This window comes from Mus caroli, unplaced genomic scaffold (assembly GCF_978045245.1).
Source record: "Mus caroli unplaced genomic scaffold, Mus_caroli_1 scaffold_16, whole genome shotgun sequence".
Classification (NCBI taxonomy): Eukaryota; Metazoa; Chordata; class Mammalia; order Rodentia; family Muridae; genus Mus; species Mus caroli.
This window is the reverse complement of record NW_028227271.1, coordinates 99629632-99655909: the sequence shown is the minus strand read 5'-3', so window position 1 is coordinate 99655909 and position 26278 is coordinate 99629632. Positions and strand designations below refer to the sequence as shown.

The 26278-nt window shown below is 40.0% G+C and overlaps 1 protein-coding gene across 2 annotated transcripts in view; it reads left to right on the top strand.

Annotated features, from left to right (window-relative positions):
• Mroh2b (maestro heat like repeat family member 2B) overlaps positions 1–26278 on the top strand; it is a 70193-nt gene that overhangs the window by 16837 nt on the left and 27078 nt on the right. The window contains exons 13-24 of one of the 2 annotated variants that reach the window (XM_021183789.3): positions 12–125; positions 1887–2043; positions 2195–2235; positions 3048–3189; positions 4093–4136; positions 6274–6381; positions 8542–8658; positions 10527–10634; positions 11105–11257; positions 24134–24160; positions 24884–25003; positions 25175–25254. In XM_021183789.3, the coding sequence (XP_021039448.1) occupies positions 12–125; positions 1887–2043; positions 2195–2235; positions 3048–3189; positions 4093–4136; positions 6274–6381; positions 8542–8658; positions 10527–10634; positions 11105–11257; positions 24134–24160; positions 24884–25003; positions 25175–25254 (1211 nt within the window). The remainder of the gene's footprint in view (positions 1–11; positions 126–1886; positions 2044–2194; positions 2236–3047; positions 3190–4092; positions 4137–6273; positions 6382–8541; positions 8659–10526; positions 10635–11104; positions 11258–24133; positions 24161–24883; positions 25004–25174; positions 25255–26278) is intronic. The other variant, XM_021183790.3, reaches the window with a different exon arrangement.

Here is a 26278-nt window from a genome sequence, read left to right as displayed (position 1 = left end):
ATGTCTTAAAGGAAAACCCAATTAAATCTAACTCTCAAGAAGATGAAAATGGAGAAAAATCTGTTCAAGAAACAAGCCTTGAGGTCTTAAAATCCCTGGATCCACTGGTCATTGGGATGCCCCAGGTAAGGGACTTTCTTCTGTTCTTTATTTTTTGGATTTTTTTTTCAGTAATTTACTTTTTTTTTAATTCACTTTACACCCTGATTGCAGCCCCACCTCCTTCCTTTCCTTCCAGTCCGGCCCTTACAAATCCCTCCAGCCATGACTCCTCTTCACCTCAGAGAAGGGGGAGCCACCATTGGGAACCACCCCACCCTGAGACATCCAATCCCAGCTGGACTAAGCACATCCTCTACCACTCTAGGCAGGGGAAGGGGATCCAGTGGCAGGGAATAGAGTCTGAGACAACCCCTCCTCAATGAGGGACTTTCGTTGCCATTTAAGTTACTGTGATCACCTGTCTAGGGACCTGCTCACTTGGGGTTAAAGGCATGAGTTTGCACAAGGTTAGATAGTCTTAACTTTCTTGATACTCTGTAAGAACTGCAGTTTGATGCTCAGTACACAGCTGAGGGATGTTTCTCAAAGCCAGGTAAACTCTACAATTAAGGCAATGGGTATGGGTAACCTATGCGTGGAGAGTACATTTCAGTTCATAGAGATTCTAATATATTAATGCTCTTAAGTTATCTTAACTTACCTAGAAATATTGCAGTGTTAATGTGCCCAGGCTCAGGGATAGTTGGAGACAAAGTTAATCTAAACTCCAAAGCGAAGATCCTAAGAAACTATTTTTCTTGAGCAAAGTAACCTGAAAATAAATTTTGATGACTTAAAATCATTGTTCCAACCAGGATGCAATCAAAAGGGTCTCCCCCTCCAATTACAGTCTGAGTCTTCATCCAGGCTAGTATATAGTTCTTGAGTTATTTGGAATATTTGTTTCAGAAGCATATTTTGAAGCTATAAACCTAATGAATCAGCATATCAGAGTCTACATCTGGAGAAAAGTACCAGTATTTCTGGTGCACACTAAAGTTTGAAACCTTCTTATCAAAGAGTCAGTGAAGTAGAAGAAAAGAAATATATCACAGTATTCTTGACATTTAGAATTCCCTGACTAAACGTCAAAGAATCTGGCATATTGAACTATTGCCTCGTGTATGATGAACAAATGAAAATGTTAATCAAAGGCTAAATACAGAAAAGAATCCGTGTGGGGACCCCATGGAATGGCACACAGACAGCCTTAGAGAAAGAAACTATCAGTCCAGATGCCAGTTATAGGAGTCATACAGCAGCACCCATATACAAGCGAAACTGGGGGGTGGGGGCATGAGAAGTCTTACAGGGAAATGGGGGAATTCATGATTAAATACAAGTTGCCAATACGCAAAGCCCAAGCTGATGCAGAACAAGGAGAGCTGCAAAGGAGCCACAAAGCACAAGGAATAGCCACTCCCAGTCGTCCTCTTGTCCAGTCATCCTCTCGTCCCCATTCTCACCAGAACAGTGTCACTTCAGCGTTGAAGTTGGAGAAAGCATGTGGGGTAGTTTCAGTCGTCACTTTGACAAGAAGAACCCTGGCATTGTGGAGGGAGCTCAGAGACGCAGGTCTACCCTTAGTGCCTCCAGCCATCATTCAAAGTGAAGAATTTTTCCACTCCAAAGTCAAGAAACAACTCCAGGGAGAAACACCCACCCACGCTCACTACAACTAGCACTCAAATGTGAATGCGTAGACATGCTTATTTCTCTTGGACACGACCTGAAAACTGAAATACTGACACACAAAAGAGGATATTCTCAAACAAAAGGGGGAACATAAGACGATATTAGGAAGTATGGAAAACGAGAAGTAACACTTTGCATGTGTCCTACAGGTGCTGTGGCCTCGAATCCTGACTTACGTGGTACCCAAGGAATACACAGGAACACTGGACTACCTGTTTAACATCATCCGAATTCTAATCATGGCAGAAGAGAAGAAGAAGCGTGATATCCAGGAGTCAACAGCACTTGTCGTCTCTACAGGAGCTGGTTCGTACATCCATAAATAAAGTAAAACTTTTCTGTTCTGAGAGACTCATTCCAGAATGGCTACCAACCACACTTTGAGCTCATACCTGATCCCAGTCTGAATTTCCCCGGGCCCCCTGCGGTGATGATGAAAATTGCTTTCTCTTTCTAGTGAAACTTCCTTCACCCCAGCAGCTGCTGGCACGACTTCTGGTGAGTGACCAAAATGGGATAAATTTAAGCTGATAATACAGACAGTTTGGGTTAAAATAAAAATTCTGAGAAAAAGAATGCTAAACACTTTCAAAGACACAGTGAGAGGAATTGATAATTCTCTGTTACACTGATGGCATTTATAAAAACTTACTACTGACAAGATAATCTTCTGACTCTGAAACTCTTACCAAACTTAAATTATTTCAAAATAAACATGGGATGCCGGTTCAGACCTAAGATGAGCCCACCAAAATTAAAATTAAAATAAACATGTACTGAATCTCATGCCTAAGTACCATCAATCAAATCCCATATCTACAATGTAGATTTCTCTTCTCCATATCTTGCCACAAACATATCCTTATTTCAAACAATAGTCTACATGTCCTTATTTAATTAGTGAGTAAATCCAAACATTGATTCTTTCCATTAAGTTTTTTGTTCTTTGTTTCCATGTATTTTTTTTCACCTTCATCCTTGGGCCAAAAAAAAAAAGAATGAAAGGAAGGAAGAAAGGGAGGGGGAGGGGAGGGAAGGGGAGGGAGGGGAAGAGGAGAGGGGGGAGGGAAGGAAGGAAGGAAGGAAGGAAGGAAGGAAGGAAGGAAGGAAGGAAGGAAGGAAGGAAGGAAGGAAAGAGAACAGAAATGGAAGAGTAGTCTAAATATTAATTTTGTCCTTGAGAAAGAAGAGAGTTAGCTTATTTGTTAAAAGAGCATCTAATTTAGGGATGAGAGGAAAATGTGAGGACAAAGCAAAGATGGGCCCTTTACACACATTCTCACTTGACCATTCCCTGCTCTGCCTTGTAGGTAGTATCTATACTGGCCAGTTTAGGGCAGTTGTGTGGGGTCGGTGCAATAGGTCTTCTGAAGATTATGCCTGAGATAATCCATCCTAAGCTGGTAGAGATGTGGAAAACACGAATGCCTGCATTTCTGCAGCCTCTGGAAGGTATGTGAGAGTGTGGCTGTGTCTTTATGCTAGGAGACAAGACCATAGAGAAATGCTGCCCCATTTTTCTGTAACCCCATAAGGCAACAGTACTCATTTTAGGCAATTAATGCAGTGAGCATGATAGGTAAGGCAGTCAGCTCTGCTTTGTTTGACTTGACTCCTTACCATCTAGCTCTCAACACGTCAGAATAGCAGCTTTATGGGAACTTTTCTTTTTGCTCTGTTTTTGTTTTTCCTGGCAAATACAAATATTTTCCTTTGCTATTATCTAAGAGGTAGCTGCATGCTGATACATGCTTCTAATTCTAATAATTGAGATGGGCAAACATTCTTATTCAAAGTCACTCTTAGATACACAATGAAGTTTGAGGCTAGCTTGGGCTATATGGTTTTTAAAGGGGGCAAGGGGATAAAGGTCTTGGTGGGTAAAGGCACTTGCCATGAAACATGACAGCCTGAGTTGGGTCTCCAGAACATGCATGGTAGAAGATAAACAGTCTCTGAGAGTTGTCCTCTGACGCCCATATGTGTTCAGTATGCATATGCATTGGAGGGGTGGGGAAGGGCACGTACATACTTGTGCATACACACTCACACACGTTACAGCTTTCCAATGCAAAAGGAAAACACCTGAAAAACATTGTTGATGTTAAAATATGCATTACAAAATGTGTTCATTTCAGTCATTAATTCTGAAAGTAGCAAAAATAATATGTTATCATAGATTAAGGACACTGTCTATTTGACAAGCAATTTAAAGTTGCCAACACAGTAAATTTCATCTCAAAACACTCATCCTGAACAAAGAGAAAGCTTGATTTGTACTCTTCCACTGGATGTTGAGTCGGGGAGAATTGAAGTTGGCTGATTTGAAGTTACAACATTCATTCTCATCTCTAGGAAGTAATGCCAGCATCGTGCTGTGGGAAACCATGCTATTACAGGTAAGGGTGGGTCCTACACCTCTGATGAGCAGCAGCAGGTAAGGGGGCATCCTCAGGAACTCTTGATGATGGAGGGTAAATTAGCTCATTATCCCTCTTCTTATTAACAGCAAAAGAATGCATTGCAAAGAGCATGTAGCACCTTGGCTTGAGAAAAGGATTAGCATTTTAAAATCATCATCATCATCGCTTAAATCTTCTTTAAGTCTTAATGGAAACAGCAATGTTTGTTCTTCAGTGTGTTTAAAGGGAGTTTAAGGAGTCATGATGATTGTACTTAGTATCTCTCTCTTTCTTACATCTTGACTTCTCCAGAATTTTTATCCCCTTCATTCCTTGGTAGTTCACAAAACACAGATGAATGTGAAGCCCACTTCTGGGTCCAAAATGGACTCTTTCCTTCTGCCTGTTTCTTGTTATCCTCTTCCACTCCTGGTTTCTAAAACCCAAAGGGCCCCTGCTGTATCCTTTCTCCAGAAAACAGTCTCCTCTGTGGCCAAGAAACTCCTCAGACGTTTAAATCTAAACAGTGCTTGGGGAATGTCAAGTTGCAGGCAGGAGTGGGCAGGGTTTCCAGCTCAGGAAGCCAATGGCAATGAAGAAGCTCAGAGACAGGGAGGGGTTTTTTTGTTTTTTGTTTGTTTGTTTGTTTGTTTGTTTGTTTGTTTGTTTGGTATGGCACATTTCCCATCATAATCTGTCTGCATAAGAATTTCTGGTGGCTTCTTGAGAATGCCACTTTCCAGGCTAGCAGAATAGCTAGGCAGATCAGAGAGCTTGTCTCCAAGACTGACAACCCAGAGTCCCATCCCCATTTCTCTATGGTGGAAGAAGAGAACCAACCCCCACAAATTGCCTTTGCACCTCCACACATGCACCAATAAGTAACTAAGTAAATGTTTGTTTAACTGCAAAAGTGTTAGTTTTCAGTGGCCTCCCCATGTTACTTCCTCTGCCTCTTTTCAAAGCTTCTTCCAAAAATCAGCATTTGTTTCTTTTTGATTATATATATATATATATATATATATATATATATATATATACACATATATATCAGCTGGTCCTCTGTTCTTACATTCCTACTTCGCTTATGTCCTCCTTCCTGTCTCAAAATCCCAAGCACGCACTTACTAGCTACTGGTTTTAAAATAGCTTTTTGTGATGGGGAATTTATTTTTTTTTCTAGCAGGAAGCCTTGAGAACAGTTCCTTTCCTTCTTCCATTCCTGAGTATGCAACTAATCTTTTTTTTCAAAGCCATGTAACATATGTTCTTCTCTCAAAGTTCCAGGACTATTTCATTTCTTTTCTTTAAGAGGCCCACTAACTGAGCTCCAGTTTTAAAAGTACACACAATCTTTTCATGGGCTTTTGACATTAAGTGTTCTTTTCTAAGCTTAGAAAAAAGGGAATATAAGAGAAATCATATGTTTTAGAAATCCTAACAGATTTTTGTCCTCCAATGAGATTTAAAAAAGTCCTTTTAAGACATCATCCCATGAAGCAATAAAAGGATTCAAGAATCTACCCTCTGATTCTCTTTGGGAACATCTGGTGAGATCAAGAAGATCCACTTAGAAAAGGGCAAGTTGGTAGAAATGCACCTGTGCCTCTCTTTGGTTCTTAAAGACATTTCATTCCCTCTTTGAAAGCTCTTTCTCACTCTCTCTCTCTCTCTCTCTCTCTCTCTCTCTCTCTCTCTCTCTCTCTCACACACACACACACACACACACACACACACACACACGCACGTGCACATGCGCACTCTCATATTTCATAAGCAATTTGGCACACAAACATGGAATTTTTCCAACTCTATCAAAATTTGGAAAATGTTAACTGAAATTTGTTTCTGGTTGTATTCTATTTTAATCTTTGTATAAGTTTTGTTTAATAGAGGAAAGGAAAGTACTTATGTAATTTCTACATCTGTGTATTTTAGTCTTAATGGGAATTCAGAACATATCAGAAAGTAGTTTTTAAAATAAATGAAGGGAAAGGCTCCAAAATAACAAGTTACTTAATGAGAAAGGAACGGCCCCAGTTATGTATACATTTATACTTTAGAAAGTGAGATAAGTAACAGGAAAGCCCCCAAAATAGTCAAACTCACTTCTACCTTCCACTTCCTGCAACAGTTGCTCAAGGAATCTTTATGGAAAATCAGTGACGTGGCCTGGACCAGCCAACTGAGTCGGGACTTTAGCCTACAAATGGGCAGTTACTCCAACAGCTCAATGGAGAAGGTTGGTTTTCCAACAAAAAGACTTTGGAATCCACCTTATGTCTGCTTAACCTCCATCTTGTCTTGAGTACATTCAAAAGGAGAAAAAAATGGCTAGAGGAAAGAGTTCCCTTAGGTCCCTTGCTGAGGGCTGAGTACTTCCTTCTCTTCACCCAACATGTAGACCAACATGCTTATAGGCACCCATCCATGTTTAAGGACTATTGACATACATAGGTATGCACTTGGCTAAGATCCAGAGATCTCTAAAGGAGGAACAATGGACACAGGAAAGTCAATCTCAGCACAGGTTAAATGCCAGTTTGTGCACTAATTTCTGTTATGCCATTTTTACAAGCTAGGCAACCAGACATAACTCTAAATTTCAGCAAGGTTAGAGGCAAGATGTTTTTCAAAATCTAGTTCTTGCATTCAATTGTATCATGCCCATAGCTCTCTACCTTGTAGGGTTCCATTCTAAATGGGATTTTAATCCAGAGTCTGCTGTGTATTCCTAATGTAGCCTGGGGGGGGGGAATATTTAAATCTCTGACTCTTCACAGCATTCAGGATTTGATCTATGTCAAGGGTTCGAGAGATGCAGAAGCAGGTCCCTAAGCAAAGCGACCAGTACAATATGTGTGCTGGGTATGAAAGCAGCTTTGATCATGGTCATTATTGGATTAAAATCACTTATAAATTTCAGTTTTCTATAGAGATATTTAAGATTTACAATTTCTAACACCAAATTCAATAATGAGTTATTACCATTATTAAACTTCAATTCTTCTATCTAATTGTCAAAATTCTCTGTCCTGATTCACACTTAGTTCAGAATACCAGCTTTCCAGACTGCTCCACAAAGCCTGCAGATGCAATTAAAACTTTGTGAGCAAGCCTGCTCTACAAAGCAAGTTCCAGGACAGCCAGGGCTGTTACACAGAGTAACCCTGTCTTGGAGGGAGGAGGGATATGGAAGACTTTGTGAGCAGTGCCTAGTCATCATTGCACAAACTGGCCCTATGTTCTTGATGTCATATCGCTCATCCAGGACTTTCCAAACCTACAATACTGCTCCAAGATAATCACCCTCTGAAGAGCCAGACCAGTTTTGAGGAGGATGTTAAAAATATATATATAGTTGTACTCTGTAGTTCAAGCTAACTCAGAACTTCATAGCAATCCTCCTACATCAGGTTCCTACGTGCTCAGATAATAGGCATGAGCTACCATGCCTGGAGAGACAACAACTTAAGCAGTGAGATCTCTCAGTTGCTCAATCCTTACACTAAAAACAAGTAAAGTAAAAGTATACCAGTTAGTTTTTCCTGTGTAACAAGCTACCAATAATGGTCTGAAATAAAGCCACTCAACAACTGGCTCTACAGCCCTATACTTTGAGTAGTTGTCTCAGAAATGAGCTTGGCTGGGCTCAGCTTTCATTCTTCTCAATTGGGCTTGCAGCATAAACTAGAGTTTGATTCACACATCATAGCTTAGCTAGGACAGATTGTTTCTAGTCCATGTACTCTCAGTCTCATTTCCAACTGGTTAGTTTATGCTTAACCTCATACAGTAACAACATATGAGGTCTTCCCTGGCCATGGGAGGAAAAAACAGTTAAAAATTCCAGCATGGAGGAGGGAGGTATCCAGAAGCTCCATCCCTAGCTGCAAACTACTGTCAGATATCTGCTAAGGAAGGGAGATGCACTTTTCTTTGGTTGGAGTTAGAGGAAGCAATTGGTAGGTTACCCACACCCCAGTGGAGGACTCCCATACACAAGTTCATATGAGCATCACTAGATTTAATGGGATGGGATGTAGATGGGAGATATGTTAGAGGGGGCCAAGGAGAGCTGGAAGGGGGCAGTGAGGAATGAGTATAACCGAGAGACATTGTATACATGTATACGTTTTCAAAAAGAAGCTATAGAGAATGAACCTGTTAGGAAAAGATTCAGAAGGAGTGCAGGAAGCTCCAACGAAGACAGAGCCTGAAAGAATGCTGTCAAGAAGAGAGTGTGTGAGATATGCAGATATTAGGCAATTATAAGTTAATGCCTCCTGGTTTGTTGGTTTGTTTGTTTTTCCTTTTCTTATGACTAATTCAACTCTTCCCTCTTTTCATACATCTTGCTTTCCTAACTTTTGAATTCTCCTGCTCATCTTTTGTCTTCCAGAAGTTTCTTTGGAAAGCCTTGGGGACTACCTTAGCATCCTGCCAAGACAAAGACTTTGTGAGCTCACAGATCAACGAGTTCCTGGTTACTCCCAGCCTACTGGGGGACCACAGACAGGTGCGATCCCTTTCAAGTTCCCTCTTCCAGTGCTAGCTTTTAATCCCAACCACAAAACCTTGGAACAATCCTGGTCTGTCTTATTAAACAGTTATTCACTAGTACCATTACTAGTAGTACCAGTATTATTCACAAAGTCCAAAAGAATCCCCCCCCTGAAAAGAAAAAAGTTTCCCTGTTTAAATGTCAGTACCTCACTTCTTTTTGCCAAGTGTGTAAAATTCCTGAGAAATGCATTTCAAATACTGTTGCTCTGTGATGTGTCTCACTTCTGGTTTCTTGGAGTATGACAATGACCAGTGAGATCATTAAATTTTCAAACTGAGAGTGACCTCAATGGTCATCTAGAAAGAATATGAGCATGAACCTAAGAGATACAGGGAAGTATTTTTATTCACTCCCTACTTAGCCTAGGATACACCACTGCCAACCTCCATGCTATGTAACTCGGGTTCTTCCAAGGTCAAACTGAGGATAAACACATAACAGAGTCCACAGTTGAGCTTGAACTTTACTGAGCCTTTTCAAATGGGAGGGGAACTTGAGGGAAATGGAGAAAGAAAACGAAACAAAAGCTTTGAGATATATCTTTGGATTTGAGGGCTCCACCAAGGTTGAACCATAAGTGTGCCCTTCTGGCTTTCTCCCATGTTCTGGAGCAGTTCAGCACTGAATAATTGAGAGTCCATTTGTCTAGGAACTGGCTTTTGGTGGGCTGAAATGGCAGGTAAATTAGACAAATAAAGGCACAGTGTCATGGGGTAAGCATACAAATAGTCTACACGATCCAAAGGAGTTTATATCTTAGGGTGGTGACTAAGACCATAAGCTGTCAAGGGAGTGTGCCAATTGCTTGCCACTGATAGTGGCCCATGTCTACGAACTAAAAACAGTACCATAGTTGGCCAAATGAAGTACGACAGCAACCATGAAACAAATTGCCATCAATGAACCATGACAAAATTCTTGTCAGACTCATAAGGAAGATTTTATGGCGACATCTACAGTGGGCAAGTAAGGTAGGAAGACCTTTATCATTATAATATGATACCAGCAGCTCCCAAGAACCAGCCCTCAAGAATCAAAGCACCTCAGATATGAGGCCGTTTCAATAGAGTATTGACTTCAAATTTTTTCAATAAACATAGTCGATAATAATATATTACCTAGTTCAAAATGCCTAAAAATAACAGGTTTTAGGTGTAACACACACACACACACGCATGCATGCATGCAATATAGGTATTTAGAACAACAAATATATTCAGCATGATTGGAACATCCCACAGTGTCGAATGTGTATCAGAGCTTCACACTGTACCATTTAAATATATGTACTCCTTATCTGCCAGTTGGGAATAAAAGTTAAAAAAAAAAAAAAAGCTAGCGGTGCATCCAAATTCTTGAGGATCACCTGTAGGCCTCATGGAGCACTGACCTTTATGATCACTTCCTCAGTTCTCCTGAGAGGCATCAGGCCTTTGCAGTTACTTTGTATTTGAAGCTCTCCCTCATAGGAATCCCAGCAACTCACATTTGTGCTAGTCAGGGCCCTGCTTCTGCTCAATTTTAATGTGTTTGCACAAGAATTTCTACCTACCTTACATATATCATGGATTTTGTCGAGTCTTCACCAGCCACTGTGTCCTCCCTTTCTGGATCCTGTAGCATTAGTTGTATACACTATAGAGTTCCCCTGTTGCCTCAAAGCTGTCTAACTACCTGTGTACTCCACAGGGATAGGGATATCAGGGTGCTCCATTCAATCCCCAGTGACCAGAAAAGTGTCTGGTACACAGTGGTAAGTATTCCAGTAGTATTGACTGAACGCATGACTACACTCAAAACTCCATTCCTTCTGATTTTAGGGAACAACATCAATTTTAGGATTCTGCGCTGAGAACCACTTGGATATTGTTTTAAACGTTCTTAAAACATTCCAAGACAAGGAGAAATTTTTTGTCAATCGATGTAAGGTAAAGGAATAATTTTCTCGGAAGCTCATAATTCTCTCAGAGGCAAACAATATTTATTTCTTCAATCAATATCCCTTTTTCATACTATTCTTAGCCCTTGCCCTCAGTCCTTAACCTTGACATTGCGGGATGGCCAACTGTCTAACTAAGAAGTCTACTCCACTTTCTCTGGCACTAGTGCTAACCAAGAAAGCTTAAGTGTGCCTATCTTTGTCCTGTCACAGCTTCAGTGATATACCCTGCTTCCCTGAAGGAGGGGTGGGATGGATACTAATTAACAAAAGATTCATGGCCTGCCCGTATCACAGTCCATCTTGTTGGCATTTGTACAAGCAAGAGTGTTTGTTTTAGCATCACTGTAATCATCTCAATCCAGTTAACCAACCCTTGTGGTGCTCCACCAGGAAAAAGACAAAATATGAGAAAAGGATTCTTTCACATGGTTTATATCTCTCTTCTTTTGTCTTCAGGGTATTTTTTCTGGGAAAAAAAGTCTGACAAAGACTGACCTCATCTTGATCTACGGAGCTGTGGCCCTCCATGCCCCTAAGCAGCAACTTCTAGCCAGGCTTGATCAAGACATCATGGGTCAAATCCTGCTTCTCTATGGTCAATGTTGTCAGGTAACCCCGGTCACAGGACTGACTCTACTTGCAGGCTAGGGCTGCCTTACCTCACAGAGGCTCAGCTCCTAGGAAAATCACCTAGGCCAAAGGGATACAAACCAGACCAATAAATAAAATGTAGCGTGTTAGAGAACACATGAACAGAGACATTATTTTATGGAATAAGGCTAAATGTTTTGTTTATTTCCTGAGTCTTTGGACACAGCATGTCCTTTGTCTCTCCCAGATGCCTTCCCAGGCCAGGTGTATCCATGGTGATCTCAACCTTCTTTGAATATAAACAACTGCCCCACACCACTGTAGGTCCACTGGCTTATCACTTCCTTGGTATATTAATCTTCCAAGTATAACTCAGTGTCAGCTATTTAATCTCTCATTTGTCACCCATGACATTAAATCACAAGCACCATGTATTTATTTTTAATATGACCAAAATGTGTCATTTATCAAGCTACTCAAGCCAACTCATCTTGTGTCACTTCTTCCTCTGCACTCAGCCCAGGCACACTGACCTCCTTGACATTTTTCCATGCTACAAGTGTGAGTCCAGCCTCAGAAGCCACAAAACTGAGTCACAATTCATCTGAAACTTCTTTCCCCCATAGCACTTTCTTTATTTATCTTGAGAACTGCTCCATACTTGTTACCACTTCATATCCTCTTGGCAGGCCACAGTCAAGCTGACCCAGCCCTGAAGAGTCAGTCACCAAGGGGTTGAATTCAAAGTTTAGCTTTACAGCATGGGTCTCCAGAAAGGTTGGTTAAGTAGGTCACAAAAATAGTCTGCAAATCTGTAGACTTGCAAGACTTGGGAGTGATTCTTATCTGAAAGCAGGTATGTGGAAGTCTCCCTGATTGTCTCCACATTTGCTTCTGCCTTCCCCTGCAGGGCCTCTTGATGTCAGGATCTGATAGAATTTTGCACTGATGTGAACAAAATAAATTCACAGAGAAACAACTTAAGGGAGTGAAGTTTTAAGCTGGCTCACAGTTTCAGAGAGCTCTTTCCATGGTTTATGGTATCAGGAGTACAGGCTGAAGTTTCTCCGTGGCACACAAGAATGATGGGGGATAAGAAAATGCCAAGAACAAGATACTCCCTATCTTCTGAGCTCAGCCCCACCTCCTAATATTTCTAAAATCTCAAAATAGTATCATTATCTGAGATCAAGCACAAAACTTGAGCCTCTGGGGGACATTCTACATACAGGCCATAATATTGCCCTTGGCTCATATTCCTATATGCATGTGATAAGAATAAGTTCGTAGGGAATTCATAAAATTTTAGATATCAGCACATGCCAGGAGAAGGATGCAGAGCAGTAAGTCCCACGCCTTAGACCCCAGAGAATTGTCTGACAATCAGTTATTCAATAAGTCAGTTTTTAAGAATAAATGACAAAATCTGGTATTCCCTAGTAGTTCTAGGGAAATGTGTCCCTGTCAGGAAGAACAAAGAGAGTGGCACTCACTGATCTCAGATCTGTCATCCAGGAGTTTACAGAACGTGAGATGTTATCAGGCATGGAATCAATGAAAGTGGTCAGGGTACAGCAGAGTAGATAGGCTAGGTCAGATCAGTGGTCTGACTGATCGTTGTCTCAGCTCTGGTTCTGCGAAAGGTCCTGAGGAAATTGTTAGCACTGCCGTCACTTACAGGGAGCAGTCTCATTCCTGTGAGGACAGCCTATGAGGTGCAGCCTCACCATCACTAACAATCACACTCATTTCAAGGACAATCTGTCTGACAAGGCTCACTGTCACTTAGAAATGACTTCAGTCTCCTACTATAAAAATGTTGACCAATCGATCATGGCATTTCTAATATCCAATGTAACTTCAAGAGAATGAATCAGGAAGGGGTCAAAGTCCTAAAATAGAGCCAGAGAGGGTCAACCTAGAATCAGTTATGCCAAGGAATCTCACTCATCAGGCCCTGATTCTGTTGCCCTCAAGTCTAATAAGCAACAATAAGGATTTTTTTAATTATAAAATTTCTTGTGATACACTAATTTTTAGTCATCTATCAAGGCAACACTACAAAAATAAAAGAAAATAGAGATAATCAAAATGAACATGAATGTGTTTTCAGAGTATGAAATTCTGATAAAATATAACATGTGAAAATGAAACAAAGAAAATACATAAGCCTTATAGGTAAATGTGGCTAGGACATTATAATAAAAATAATTATTGTAGATCCTTTTAAAAGCTATTAGAAACCTAATCTTTTATATAAAATAAAATCTGGTGTGTTATGGTATGCTTATAATCATGGTGCTTGAGAAGATGAGGGAGAAGAGTTTGAACATTTAAGAAAAATCAATAAAATATCAGCAAATAGAATTTAAGGCTATGAAAATCCGGCCTACATAGGGCCACAAGCCTCTTCCGGTCAGAAAAGCATCGGGGTAGCGAGGGCGCATGATCAGCTGACACTCGCCAGCTACCCACAACACCCGCCACAGGATCTTAAGACTTCTGGTGAGTGGAACACACCTTCTGCTCCAATCCAATTGCGTGTGGGACCTGAGACTGCATTAGTTAGGGAAGCAGAAAACCGGCCTGAGTAGGACCACAGGCCTCTTCCTGCCGGACCAGCACCGGGGTAGCTAGAGCGCAGGGTCGGCTGACACCCGCCAGCTACCCACGACCCCCGCCACAGGATTTTAAGACTGCTGGTGAGTGGAACACAGCTTCTGCTCCAGTCCAATCACGCGGGACCTGAGACTGCTTTGGTTGGGGAGAAAGAAATCCGGCCTACATAGGGCCACAAGCCTCTTCTGGTCAGAAAAGCACCGGGGTAGCTAGGGCGCAGGGTCGGCTGACACTCGCCAGCTACCCACAACACCCGCCACAGGAGCTTAAGACTTCTGGAGAGGGGAACACAGCTTCTGCTCCAATCCAATTGCGCGGGACCTGAGACTGCATTAGTTAGGGAAGCAGAAAACCGGCCTGAGTAGGACCACAGGTCTTTTCCGGCTGGACCAGCACCGGGGTACTGCCAGCTACCCACGACCACCGCCACAGGATTTTGAGACTGCTGGTGAGTGGAACACAGCTTCTGCTCCAATCTTTAAACAGTGACAACGACAACAACTAACCCCAGAGATTACCAGATGGCGAAAGGTAAACGTAATAATCTTACTAACAGAAACCAAGACCACTCACCATCATCAGAATCCAGCACTCCCACTTCACCCAGTCCAGGGCACCCCAACACACCGGAAAAGCTAGACACGGATCTAAAAGCATATCTCATGATGATGGTAGAGGACTTCAAGAAGGACTTTAATAACACACTTAAAGAAATACAAAGGAAAACTGGTAAACAGGTAGAAGACAATAAAGAGGAAGCACAAAAATCCCTCAAAGAATTGCAAATGAACACTGCTAAAGAGTTACAAATCCTTAAAGAAAAACAGGATAACCTAATCAAACAGGTAGAACTCCTTAATGAAAAACAGGAAAACACATCCAAACAGATGATGGAAATGAACAAAACCATACTAGACCTAAAAAGGGAAGTAGACACAATAAAGAAAACCCAAAATGAGGCAACACTGGAGATAGAAACCCTAGGAAAGAAATCTGGAACAATAGATACCAGCATCAGCAACAGAATACAAGAGATGGAAGAGAGAATCTCAGGTGCAGAAGATTCCATAGAGAACATCAGCACAACAATCAAGGAAAATGTAAAATGCAAAAAGATCCTAACTCAAAACATCCAAGAAATACAGGACACAATGAGAAGACCAAACCTACGGATAATAGGAGTGGATGAGAATGAAGATTTTCAACTCCAAGGACCAGCAAACATCTTCAACAAAATTATAGAAGAAAACTTCCCAAATCTAAAGAAAGACATGCCCATGAACATACAAGTAGCCTACAGAACTCCAAATAGACTGGACCAGAAAAGAAATACCTCCCGACACATAATAATCAGAACAACAAATGCTCTAAATAAAGATAGAATACTAAAAGCAGTAAGAGAAAAAGGCCAAGTAACATATAAAGGCAAGCCTATCAGAATTACACCAGATTTTTCACCAGAGACTATGAAAGCCAGAAGATCCTGGACGGATGTTATACGGACACTAAAAGAACACAAATTCCAGCCCAGGCTACTATACCCAGCCAAACTCTCAATTAACATAGATGGAGAAACCAAAGTATTCCACGACAAAACCAAATTCACACATTATCTCTCCACGAATCCAGCCCTTCAAAGGATAATAACAGAAAAAAACCAATACAAGGACAGGAACCACACCCTAGAAACAACAAGAAGGTAATCCCTCAACAAACATAAAAGAAGACAGCCACAAGAACAGAATGCCAACTTTAACAACAAAAATAACAGGAAACAACAATTACTTTTCCTTAATATCTCTTAATATCAATGGACTCAACTCCCCGATAAAAAGACATAGACTAACAAACTGGCTACACAAACAAGACCCAACATTTTGCTGCTTACAGGAAACTCATCTCAGAGAAAAAGATAGACACTACCTCAGAATGAAAAGCTGGAAAACAATTTTCCAAGCAAATGGTCTGAAGAAACAAGCTGGAGTAGCCATTCTAATATCTGATAAGATTGACTTCCAACCCAAAGTCATTAAAAAAGACAGGGAGGGACACTTCATACTCATCAAAGGTAAAATCCTCCAAGAGGAACTATCAATCCTGAATATGTATGCTCCAAATACAAAGGCAGCCACATTCATTAAAGAAACTTTAGTAAATCTCAAAGCACACATTGCACCTCATACAATAATAGTGGGAGACTTCAACACACCACTTTCACCAATGGACAGATCATGGAAACAGAAACTAAACAGGGACACAGAGAAACTAAGAGAAATTATGAAGCAAATGGATCTGGCAGATATCTACAGAACATTCTATCCTAAAACAAAAGGATATACCTTCTTCTCAGCACCTCATGGTACCTTCTCCAAAATTGACCACATAATTGGTCACAAAACAGGCCTTAACAGATACAAAAATATTGAAATTGTCCCATGCATCCTATCAGATAACCATGGACTAAGGCTGATCTTCAATAACAAAATAAATAATAGAAAGCCAACCTTCACGTGGAAACTGAACAACACTCTTCTCAATGATACCTTGGTCAAGGAAGGAATAAAGAAAGAAATTAAGGACTTTTTAGAGTTCAATGAAAATGAAGCCACAACATACCCAAACTTATGGGACGCAATGAAAGCATTTCTAAGAGGAAAACTCATAGCTCTGAGTGCCTCCAAAAGGAAACTAGAGAGAGCACACATTAGCAGCTTGACAATATACCTAAAAGCACTGGAACAAAAAGAAGCAAATTCACCCAAGAGGAGTAGACGGCAGGAAATAATGAAACTCAGGGGCGAAATCAACCAAGTGGAAACAAGAAGAACTATTCAAAGAATCAACCAATCAAGAAGCTGGTCCTTTGAGAAAATCAACAAGATAGATAAACCCTTAGCCAGACTCACTAGAAGGCACAGGGAAAGCATCCTAATTAACAAACAGAAATGAAAAAGGAGACATAACAACAGATCCTGAAGACATCCAAAACACCATCAAATCCTTCTACCAAAGGCTATACTCAACAAAACTGGAGAACCTGGATGAAATGGAGAAGTTCCTAGACAGATACCAGGTACCAAAGTTGAATCAAGATCAGGTTAATGATCTAAACAGCCCTATATCCCCCAAAGAAATAGAAGCAGTCATTAATAGTCTCCGAACTAAAAAAAGCCCAGGACCAGATGGCTTTAGTGCAGAGTTCTATCAGACCTTCAAAGAAGATCTAATCCCAGTTCTTCACAAACTATACCACAAAATAGAAACAGAAGGTACTCTACCCAACTCATTCTATGAAGCCACAATTACTCTGATACCTAAACCACAAAAAGACCCAACAAAGATAGAAAACTTCAGACCAATATCCCTTATGAATATTGATGCAAAAATCCTCAATAAAGTTCTTGCTAACCGAATCCAAGAACACATCAAAACAATCATCCATCCTGACCAAGTAGGTTTCATCCCAGGGATGCAGGGATGGTTCAATATACGGAAATCCATCAACGTAATCCAGTATATAAACAAACTCAAAGACAAAAACCACATGGTCATCTCGTTAGATGGGGAAAAAGCATTTGACAAGATCCAACACCCATTCATGATAAAAGTCTTGGAAAGATCAGGAATTCAAGGCCCATACCTAAACATGATAAAAGCAATCTACAGCAAACCAGTAGCCAACATCAAAGGAAATGGTGAGAAGCTTGAAGCAATCCCTCTAAAATCAGGGACTAGACAAGGCTGTCCACTTTCTCCATACCTATTCAACATTGTACTTGAAGTCCTAGCCAGAGCAATTCGACAACAAAAGGAGATCAAAGGGATACAAATTGGAAAAGATGAAGTCAAAATATTACTCTTTGCAGATGATATGATAGTATATATAAGTGACCCTAAAAATTCCACCAGAGAACTCCTAAGCCTGATAAACAGCTTCGGTGAAGTAGCTGGATATAAAATTAACTCAAACAAATCAATGGCCTTTCTCTACACAAAGAATAAACAGGCTGAGAAAGAAATTAGGGAAACAACACCCTTCTCAATAGTCACAAATAATATAAAATATCTTGGAGTGACTCTAACTAAGGAAGTGAAAGATCTGTATAATAAAAACTTCAAGTCTCTGAAGAAAGAAATTATAGAAGATCTCAGAAGATGGAAAGATCTCCCATGCTCATGGATTGGCAGGATCAACATTGTAAAAATGGCTATCTTGCCAAAAGCAATCTACAGATTCAATGCAATCCCCATCAAAATTCCAAATCAATTCTTCAACGAATTAGAAAGTGCAATCTGCAAATTCATCTGGAATAACAAAAAACCTAGGATAGCAAAAACTCTTCTCAAGGATAAAAGAACCTCTGGTGGAATCACCATGCCAGACCTAAAGCTCTACTACAGAGCAATTGTGATAAAAACTGCATGGTACTGGTATAGTGACAGACAAATAGACCAATGGAATAGAATTGAAGACCCAGAAATGAACCCACACACCTACGGTCACTTGATCTTCGACAAGGGAGCTAAAAACATCCAGTGGAAGAAAGACAGCATTTTCAACAAATGGTGCTGGCACAACTGGTTGTTAACATGTAGAAGAATGTGAATCGATCCATTCCTATCTCCTTGTACTAAGGTCAAGTCTAAGTGGATCAAGGAACTTCACATAAAACCAGAGACACTGAAACTTTTAGAGGAGAAAGTGGGGAAAAGCCTTGAAGATATGGGCACAGGGGAAAAATTCCTGAATAGAACAGTAATGGCTTGTGCTGTAAGATCGAGAATTGACAAGTGGGACCTCATGAAACTACAAAGCTTCTGCAAGGCTAAAGACACCATCAATAAGACAAAAAAACCACCAACAGATTGGGAAAGGATCTTCACCTATCCTACATCAGATAAGGGACTAATATCCAATATATATAAAGAACTCAAGAAGGTGGACTCCAGAAAGTCAAATAACCCCATTAAAAAATGGGGCTCAGAACTGAACAAAGAATTCTCACCTGAGGAATACCGAATGGCAGAGAAGCACCTGAAAAAATGTTCAACATCCTTAATCATCAGGGAAATGCAAATCAAAACAACCCTGAGATTCCACCTCACACCAGTCAGAATGGCTAAGATCAAAAATTCAGGTGACAGCAGATGCTGGCGAGGATGTGGAGAAAGAGGAACACTCCTCCATTGTTGGTGGGATTGCAAGCTTGTACAACCACTCTGGAAATCAGTCTGGCGGTTCCTCAGAAAATTGGACATAGTACTACCGGAGGATCCAGCAATACCTCTCCTGGGCATATATCCAGAAGATGTCCCAACCGGTAAAAAGGACACATGCTCCACTATGTTCATAGCAGCCCTATTTATAATAGCCAGAAGCTGGAAAGAACCCAGATGCCCCTCAACAGAGGAATGGATACAGAAATTATGGTACATTTACACAATGGAGTACTACTCAGCTATTAAAAAGAATGAATTTATGAAATTCCTAGCCAAATGGATGGACCTGGAGGGCATCATCTTGAGTGAAGTAACACAATCACAAAAGAACTCACACAATATGTATTCACTGATAAGTGGATATTAACCCAAAACTTAGGATACCCAAGATATAAGATACAATTTGCTAAACGCATGAAACTCAAGAAGAATGAAGACCAAAGTGTGGACACTGTGCCCCTTCTTAGAATTGGGAACAAAACACCTAGGGAAGGAGTTACAGAGACAAAGTTCGTAGCTGTGATGAAAGGATGGACCATTTAGAGACTGCTGTATCCAGGGATCCGTCCCATAATCAGCTTCTAAACGCTGACACCATTGCATACACTAGCAAGATTTTGCTGAAAGGACCCAAATATAGCTGTCTCTTGTGAGACGATGCCGGGGCCTAGCAAACACAGGAGTGGATGTTCACAGTCAGCTATTGGATGTATCACAGGGCTCCCAATGGAGAAGCTAGAGAAAGTACCCAAGGAGCTAAAGGGATCTGCAACCCTATTGTTGGAACAACATGATGTACTAACCAGAACCCCGGAGCTCTTGTCTCTAGCTGCATATGTATCGAAAGATGACCTAGTCGGCCATCAATGGAAAGAGAGGCCCATTGGACTTGCAAACTTTATATGCCCCAATATAGGGGAATGCCAGGGCCAAAAGAATGGGAATGGGTGGGTAGGGAAGTGGGGGGCGCTATGGGGGACTTTTGGGATAGCATTGGAAATGTAATTGAGGAAAATATGTAATAAAAATATTAAAAATTAAAAAAAAAGAATTTAAGGCTATTTAAAATATCACATACCATAACCAAGTTTGTGTCATTCCAGAAAGGTGGAGATGGTTCAGCATACATAAATTACTGCAATGCAGCATATTATTGAACCCAAGGACAAAAATCACACTATTGCCTCAGTAGGTAAAACTTTGACAAGGTTCAATCTCCCTTTATGATAAAATCTTAAAGAAACCAGGAATTAAAACATCTCAACACAATAAAGGCTATGCCTGATAAAGTCGTAGCCTACATTGTACTAAATGAGAAAAACCTGAAAGCATTCCCTCTAAAATCAAGAATAAGACAAGGGCGTTCACTCCTGCTCTCAATATAGTACACTCAATCTTACCTAGAGCAGTAAGACAAGAGAGAGAAATAAAAGAGATGAAAATAGGAAAAGAAGAAAGCAAATATTTCTATTCACAGAAAATGTGGCCTGATACTTTAAAGACCCTAAATTCCACCAGAAAATTCTTAGGTCATAAAAACAATGTCAAGAAAGTATCAGAACACAAAATCAGCATACAATAATCATTAGCTTTTCTATATACCAATAACAAATTTGTTAAGAAAGAAATCAAGAAAAAATTCCATTTGCTATCACTTCAGAAGGAAAAATATTCAAAAATAGCAATAATCAAGGATGTAAATGACTTCTATAGTGAAAGCTTTAAGACACTGTAGGAATCTTAGAAGACGTAGAAAATAGAGAGTCATGGCATGCTCATGAATTGGCAGAATTCATACTGTGAAAATGTCTATATTATAGGTTTAAAAGCATCTCCATTTAAAATTCAACCTTATTTTTCATAACAATAGAAAATCCATCTGTGATGGTTTTGTATATGCTCTGCCCAAGGAGTGGCACTATTAGAAGGTATAGCCCTGTTGGAGTAGGTGTTTCACTATGGACGTGGGCTTTAAGACCCTCATCCTAGCTGCCTGAAAGTCAGTATTCTGCTAGCAGCCTTCAGATAAAGATGTAGAACTCTTAGCTCTGCCTGCACCATGCCTGCCTGCATGCTGCCATGTTCCCATCTTGATGATAATGAACTTAACCTCTGAACCTGTAAAGCAGCCCTAATTAAATGTTGTCCTTATAAGAATTGCCTTGGTCATGGTGTCTCTTTACAGCAGTAAAACCCTAAGACACCATCTGTGGTGGATTGAATGAAAATGCCTCCCATAGGCTCATAGGGAATGTCAGTGTTGGGACTCATGACCTTGTTAAAGTCAGCATGGCCTTGTTGAAGGAGGTGTTTCACTGGGTAGGGCTTTAAGTTTTCAAATGCTCAAGCCAGCCCAGTGTCACTCTCTCTTCCTGCTGCCTATGGATCCTGATGTAGAAGTCTCAGTTACTCTCCAGCAACATGTCTCCATGCCTGCTTTCATGATCCCCTGCCATGATGACAATGTACTAAACCTCTGATTGGTAAGCTAGCCCCAGTTAAATGTTTTCGTTTACAAGAGATGTCGTGGTCATAGTATCTATTCACAGCAATAGAACCTTGACTAAGACACCATCCTAAAGTTAATATGCAACCAAAACAAGCCCAAATACCCCAAAGTCTCCTAAGTGTCACAATATGTGACCTCAAATTATACTAAAGAGCCATAGTAACACAAACAGTATGGTCCTGGCTCAAAGCAGGCATACAGGACAATAGAAAAGAAAGTTGAACTGGGGGAAAGCTCTCATAGCAACAGCCATTTCATTTTTGACAAATGTGTCAACACAATATTTTGGATGGGAGAATCTCTTCCATAAGCAATGCTTATAAAACTGGATATCCACATGTGACAGAATAGAAATAATCTAAATCTCTTACCCTACACACACACGTGCACACACATACACACACACACACACACAAAAAAAAATTCAAAATCAAAGATTTAATATACAACATGAAACTATGAGACTTCTTGAGGAGTAATTTAACAGATCTTGAAAGTATAGACAGAGGCAGAGACTTTATTAAAATAACATCAAAGTACAGTAAACAAACCCAAGAACTGACAGTGTGATTGTTGTAAAATTGTGTAACTTCAACACAGAAGAGAAAGCCATCACCTGCATGGGGAACAGCCCACAGAATAGTACAAATTGTTTGCCAACTATACATCTGATAAGGAGTTAGTAGATAGACTCTACAGAGCATCCAAAAGTCCAATACTAATGTTACAAGTCATTGAATCAATAAATTGGCTAATGAATTAATTGAACAGGCATTCTCACACAAATGGCCAATGAATATTTTTCAGCTTCTTAGTCACAGGTAAAACATTCATGTTAAAAGTACGTTAAGATTCTATCTCACCCCCACCCGAACCCCACCCCCACAAATGGCTCTTGTCAAGAAAACCAATAACAGCTAATGATGGTGAGGATGTGGAGAAAGAGAAAAACTTAGGAACTTCTGGTGGATGTGTCTACTGGTGTTGCCACTATGAAAAAATAATACACACGTTCCTCACAAAACTAAAATTGGAACTACTATATGACCCAGCTCTGGAGCCCCTAAGTGTATACTAAAATGACTCTTACGTGTAGCACAGAGATATCTGTGCATTTGTGTTTACTGAAGCTCTAGTCATAATAACCAAAATGTGGAATCAGTATGAATGTCCATCAACAGACTAAAGAGAAATGTGATGTATGTATGCAATGGAATTTTGTTCAACGGAAACAAAGAATGTAATTACTACATTTTTTAGGGAAAAAGGACGAAACTAGAAATTATTGTTAAGCAAAATAAGCCAGAAAAACAAATGTTGCATTTTCTAGCATTATATCTATATATATTATATGTTTGAGTTTATTTGTATACATATAGTCATAAAAGTAAAAGAGAATTGCAATAAAAAGAAGCATATGTCTAAAGACAGGATGAAGCATGTTCAACAACTAATGGAATGAACCATTAGTTGTTCATGAAACCAGAAGGGAGAACCAGTTAGAGGCAAGGACAGGGGCTGGGGGAGGCAGTGGGGAAGGAAGTTAGAAAATGCAACATTTGTTTTTCTGGCTTATTTTGCTTAACAATAATTTCTAGTTTCATCCTTTTCCCCTAAAAAATGTAGCAATTTCATTCTTTGTTTCGGTTGAACAAAATTCCATTGCATACATACATCACATTTCCCTCTAGTCTGTTGATGGACATGCATATCATTCCACATTTTGGTTATTATGACTAGAGTGTCGATAATTTACATACATGAAAACATCAAAATATCACAATAAAACCCATTTCTTTTTATGCTAGAAGAAAAAAAAAAAACAGAAAAAAAGGAGAAATTGAGATCACCCTGGGCTACATAGCAAGACCATTTCTCAAGTAAATAAATAATAAAATTTAAAATACAAAATATAATTAATTGGTTAAAATCAGAGAATGCATTTTTTTAAAAAAATTACATTTTACCTTGAAACACCTGAATTCAGTAGTAACACTAGTTATGAAATGATGGAGAGATGGTTTTCTGAAGGCCAGTGGACAGTTCCAACACAAGAGTCATACAGAAAGTTTCACAGCACACTGTAAATAAGCTCACTGGCAGCTGTGTGCATGTTTGTACCCTTCATATTCTAACAGGGCCTGGGTCAACTGTATGCCTTTCCAATCTCCTACATAAAGCAACAGAAAATGGCACATGCTAAAAGTAGCCCTAATGCATCAGTACCACAAGAACAGATTCAGACTCTCCAACACAAGCTTGACTACAGATCTGACTGTTCGTTCAGTTCTACAGTCAGCCACCCAGTAGCTCTCCATTTTATAGTGTTGCCCACAATTTACTCTGGGAACATTATTACCCTTCTTCCTGCCAAATGTAGAGCCTTTTTTGAGCCTGAAACCCCATCTTTACCCTTCTTGCTGTTGCTGTTCCTATTCTACCTACCGGTGAGACAAGAGCCCTCTTGGGGCTGTGCCCACTTTGGGGGTTGGAAATGTCTGTGATTGTTGCTAACTCCATATCTGCTTTTGTCTTTAATTTTACAGATTCTGGGTGTGTCTGTCATAAATAAGGTAGGAGATTAGATAGATAGATAGATAGATAGATAGATAGATAGATAGATAGATAGATAGACAGATATAGATGAGAAAGAAAGAAACAAATCTATGCATGCATTGAGCACACTCCTCCCTGAGAAGCATGTCACATTTAGATAACCTCTTGATCTGAGTCTTCTGAGAAGATCTAAACATGCAACTCACTAACCCAACCTGAAGTCATGCCCCCTAAGCCTAATTTAAGAACAATAAGCTATATTAAGGCTCCAGATAGTTCAGAAGTAGAAACCATTGCAGCACTTTCAAACTGCAGGTTGAGAATACAAACACCCCCCTCAAGGGGACCATTATATCAAGTTAATTATAAACAGCAAAATGCTTAATAAAACAAAGTAAAAGGATAAACAATACAGTGCATATGACAATAGTATTATTAAATACTTATTTCAGTGTCTCCTAGATTTTGTTTGTGCAAGCAAGTCTTAATTATTTCATTTCCTTCTGTGGTTTGTGGTTAGAGAAAAAAAAAAAAAAAAAGCTTGAACAGCACCACTCTAGAGAAACTCCAATGTATGTGGGAAGAGATTGACATTCATATTCTAATTTTCCTGCCACTCAGACCCTAGGTGAAGAGTGGAGATGGGAAAGGGAGTAAATATGTCACCTGTGGGTGACATGTTTGTAGACCCAGGCCGGGTGCCTAAGACCTTGACTCTTACTGGGGCTCATTTGCTTCAGGACATGGATCTGCAAATGAGTTTCACAAGAAGCATCACTGAGGTTGGCATCGCTGTCCAAGATGCTGAGGACCACAAGTTCCAGTTTACCTACAAGGAGATGTTGATTGGTTTCTTGCTGGTGCGTGCCCAAGAAGGAAGAAAGGGGGTCCCCAAGTGTTCCATGTAAAAGTGATGACATTCATCATCCCCATCCTGAAACACATGTCTTGCATCTTTCTGATCCAAGGCAAAGACCCAAGCCTTTTTGAAATATTTTGCCTCATTGTCTGTGTGTGTGTATGTGTTACAGGACTTGATAAAGGATGAACCCCTGAATACCTTAGCCAGTCCTGTTCGGTGGAAAGTCTTAATTGCCATCAGATACCTAAGGTAGAAGAAATCTTTGTTGTTCTTCGTGTGAGTATGTGTGTGTGTCTTCTGTGCACATATGCCTGTGTATGTGCATGTCCCAGAGGTGGACATGGAGGGCCTTCCTCACTCGCTCTCCAGCCCATTTTTAAGCCACATCTCTCACTGAACCTAGACTTCACAGTTTTGACCAGGCTGGCTGGCCCATTGCACCCTTTCTGTGCTCACTAGAACACTATCTGTCTCTGTCCACCCCAGCATCTGTGCACGTTTTTAGAGTCATATTCCCCATTGCAGTTAAGGAATTACATTGTCAAAATTTGGAAAGTACAGAAAAGTTAAAATAAGAAAGCTCACCAATAATGCCCTTGTTGATGTATTTGTCAACATCACTTGCACCCTTATCTCTGGTCCTCACTTTCTTCACAGACCTGAGATCCTGCTTGCCTAAGACCTTTTATCCTGATTTTTCTCTCTTCCTGTTATGAATTCCCACATTATTGTCGATCCATCAATGATAACTTTTATTGATTGATTGATTGATTTATATAACATATATATATATATATTTAAGATCTGTAATCATCAAGGAAATGAAATTTAATGCCTGCTAGATCTCTTTTACCAAAAAACAAAAAAAAAAAAACAAAAAAAAACACCACAAGTGTTGGTGGGGGTGGGAGGCGGGAGAATCCTGTACAATGCCTTTGGGCATGGATGCTGGTACATTGTAGGGAACAGTATGGAATTTTTGACAGAAATTGAAAACAGAATCATTATGCAACCTTGCATCTAGATTGTAGGTAGATTCGCAAGGAACATGAAACATCTTGTAAAACATCTAATGCCAGTGTTCATTGTGGAGTCTCTCATAAAATCCATAGTAAGAAAGCAGCCTAAGTATCCATAAATAGACAAGGATATAAAAGATTATAGGGAGCATATACATAATAGAACATTATTTAGCCTTAAAAATTAGAATACCTTGTCCTTTATCATAATATGGGTTCATCTAGATGACCTTATGCCAAATAAATTAATCCAG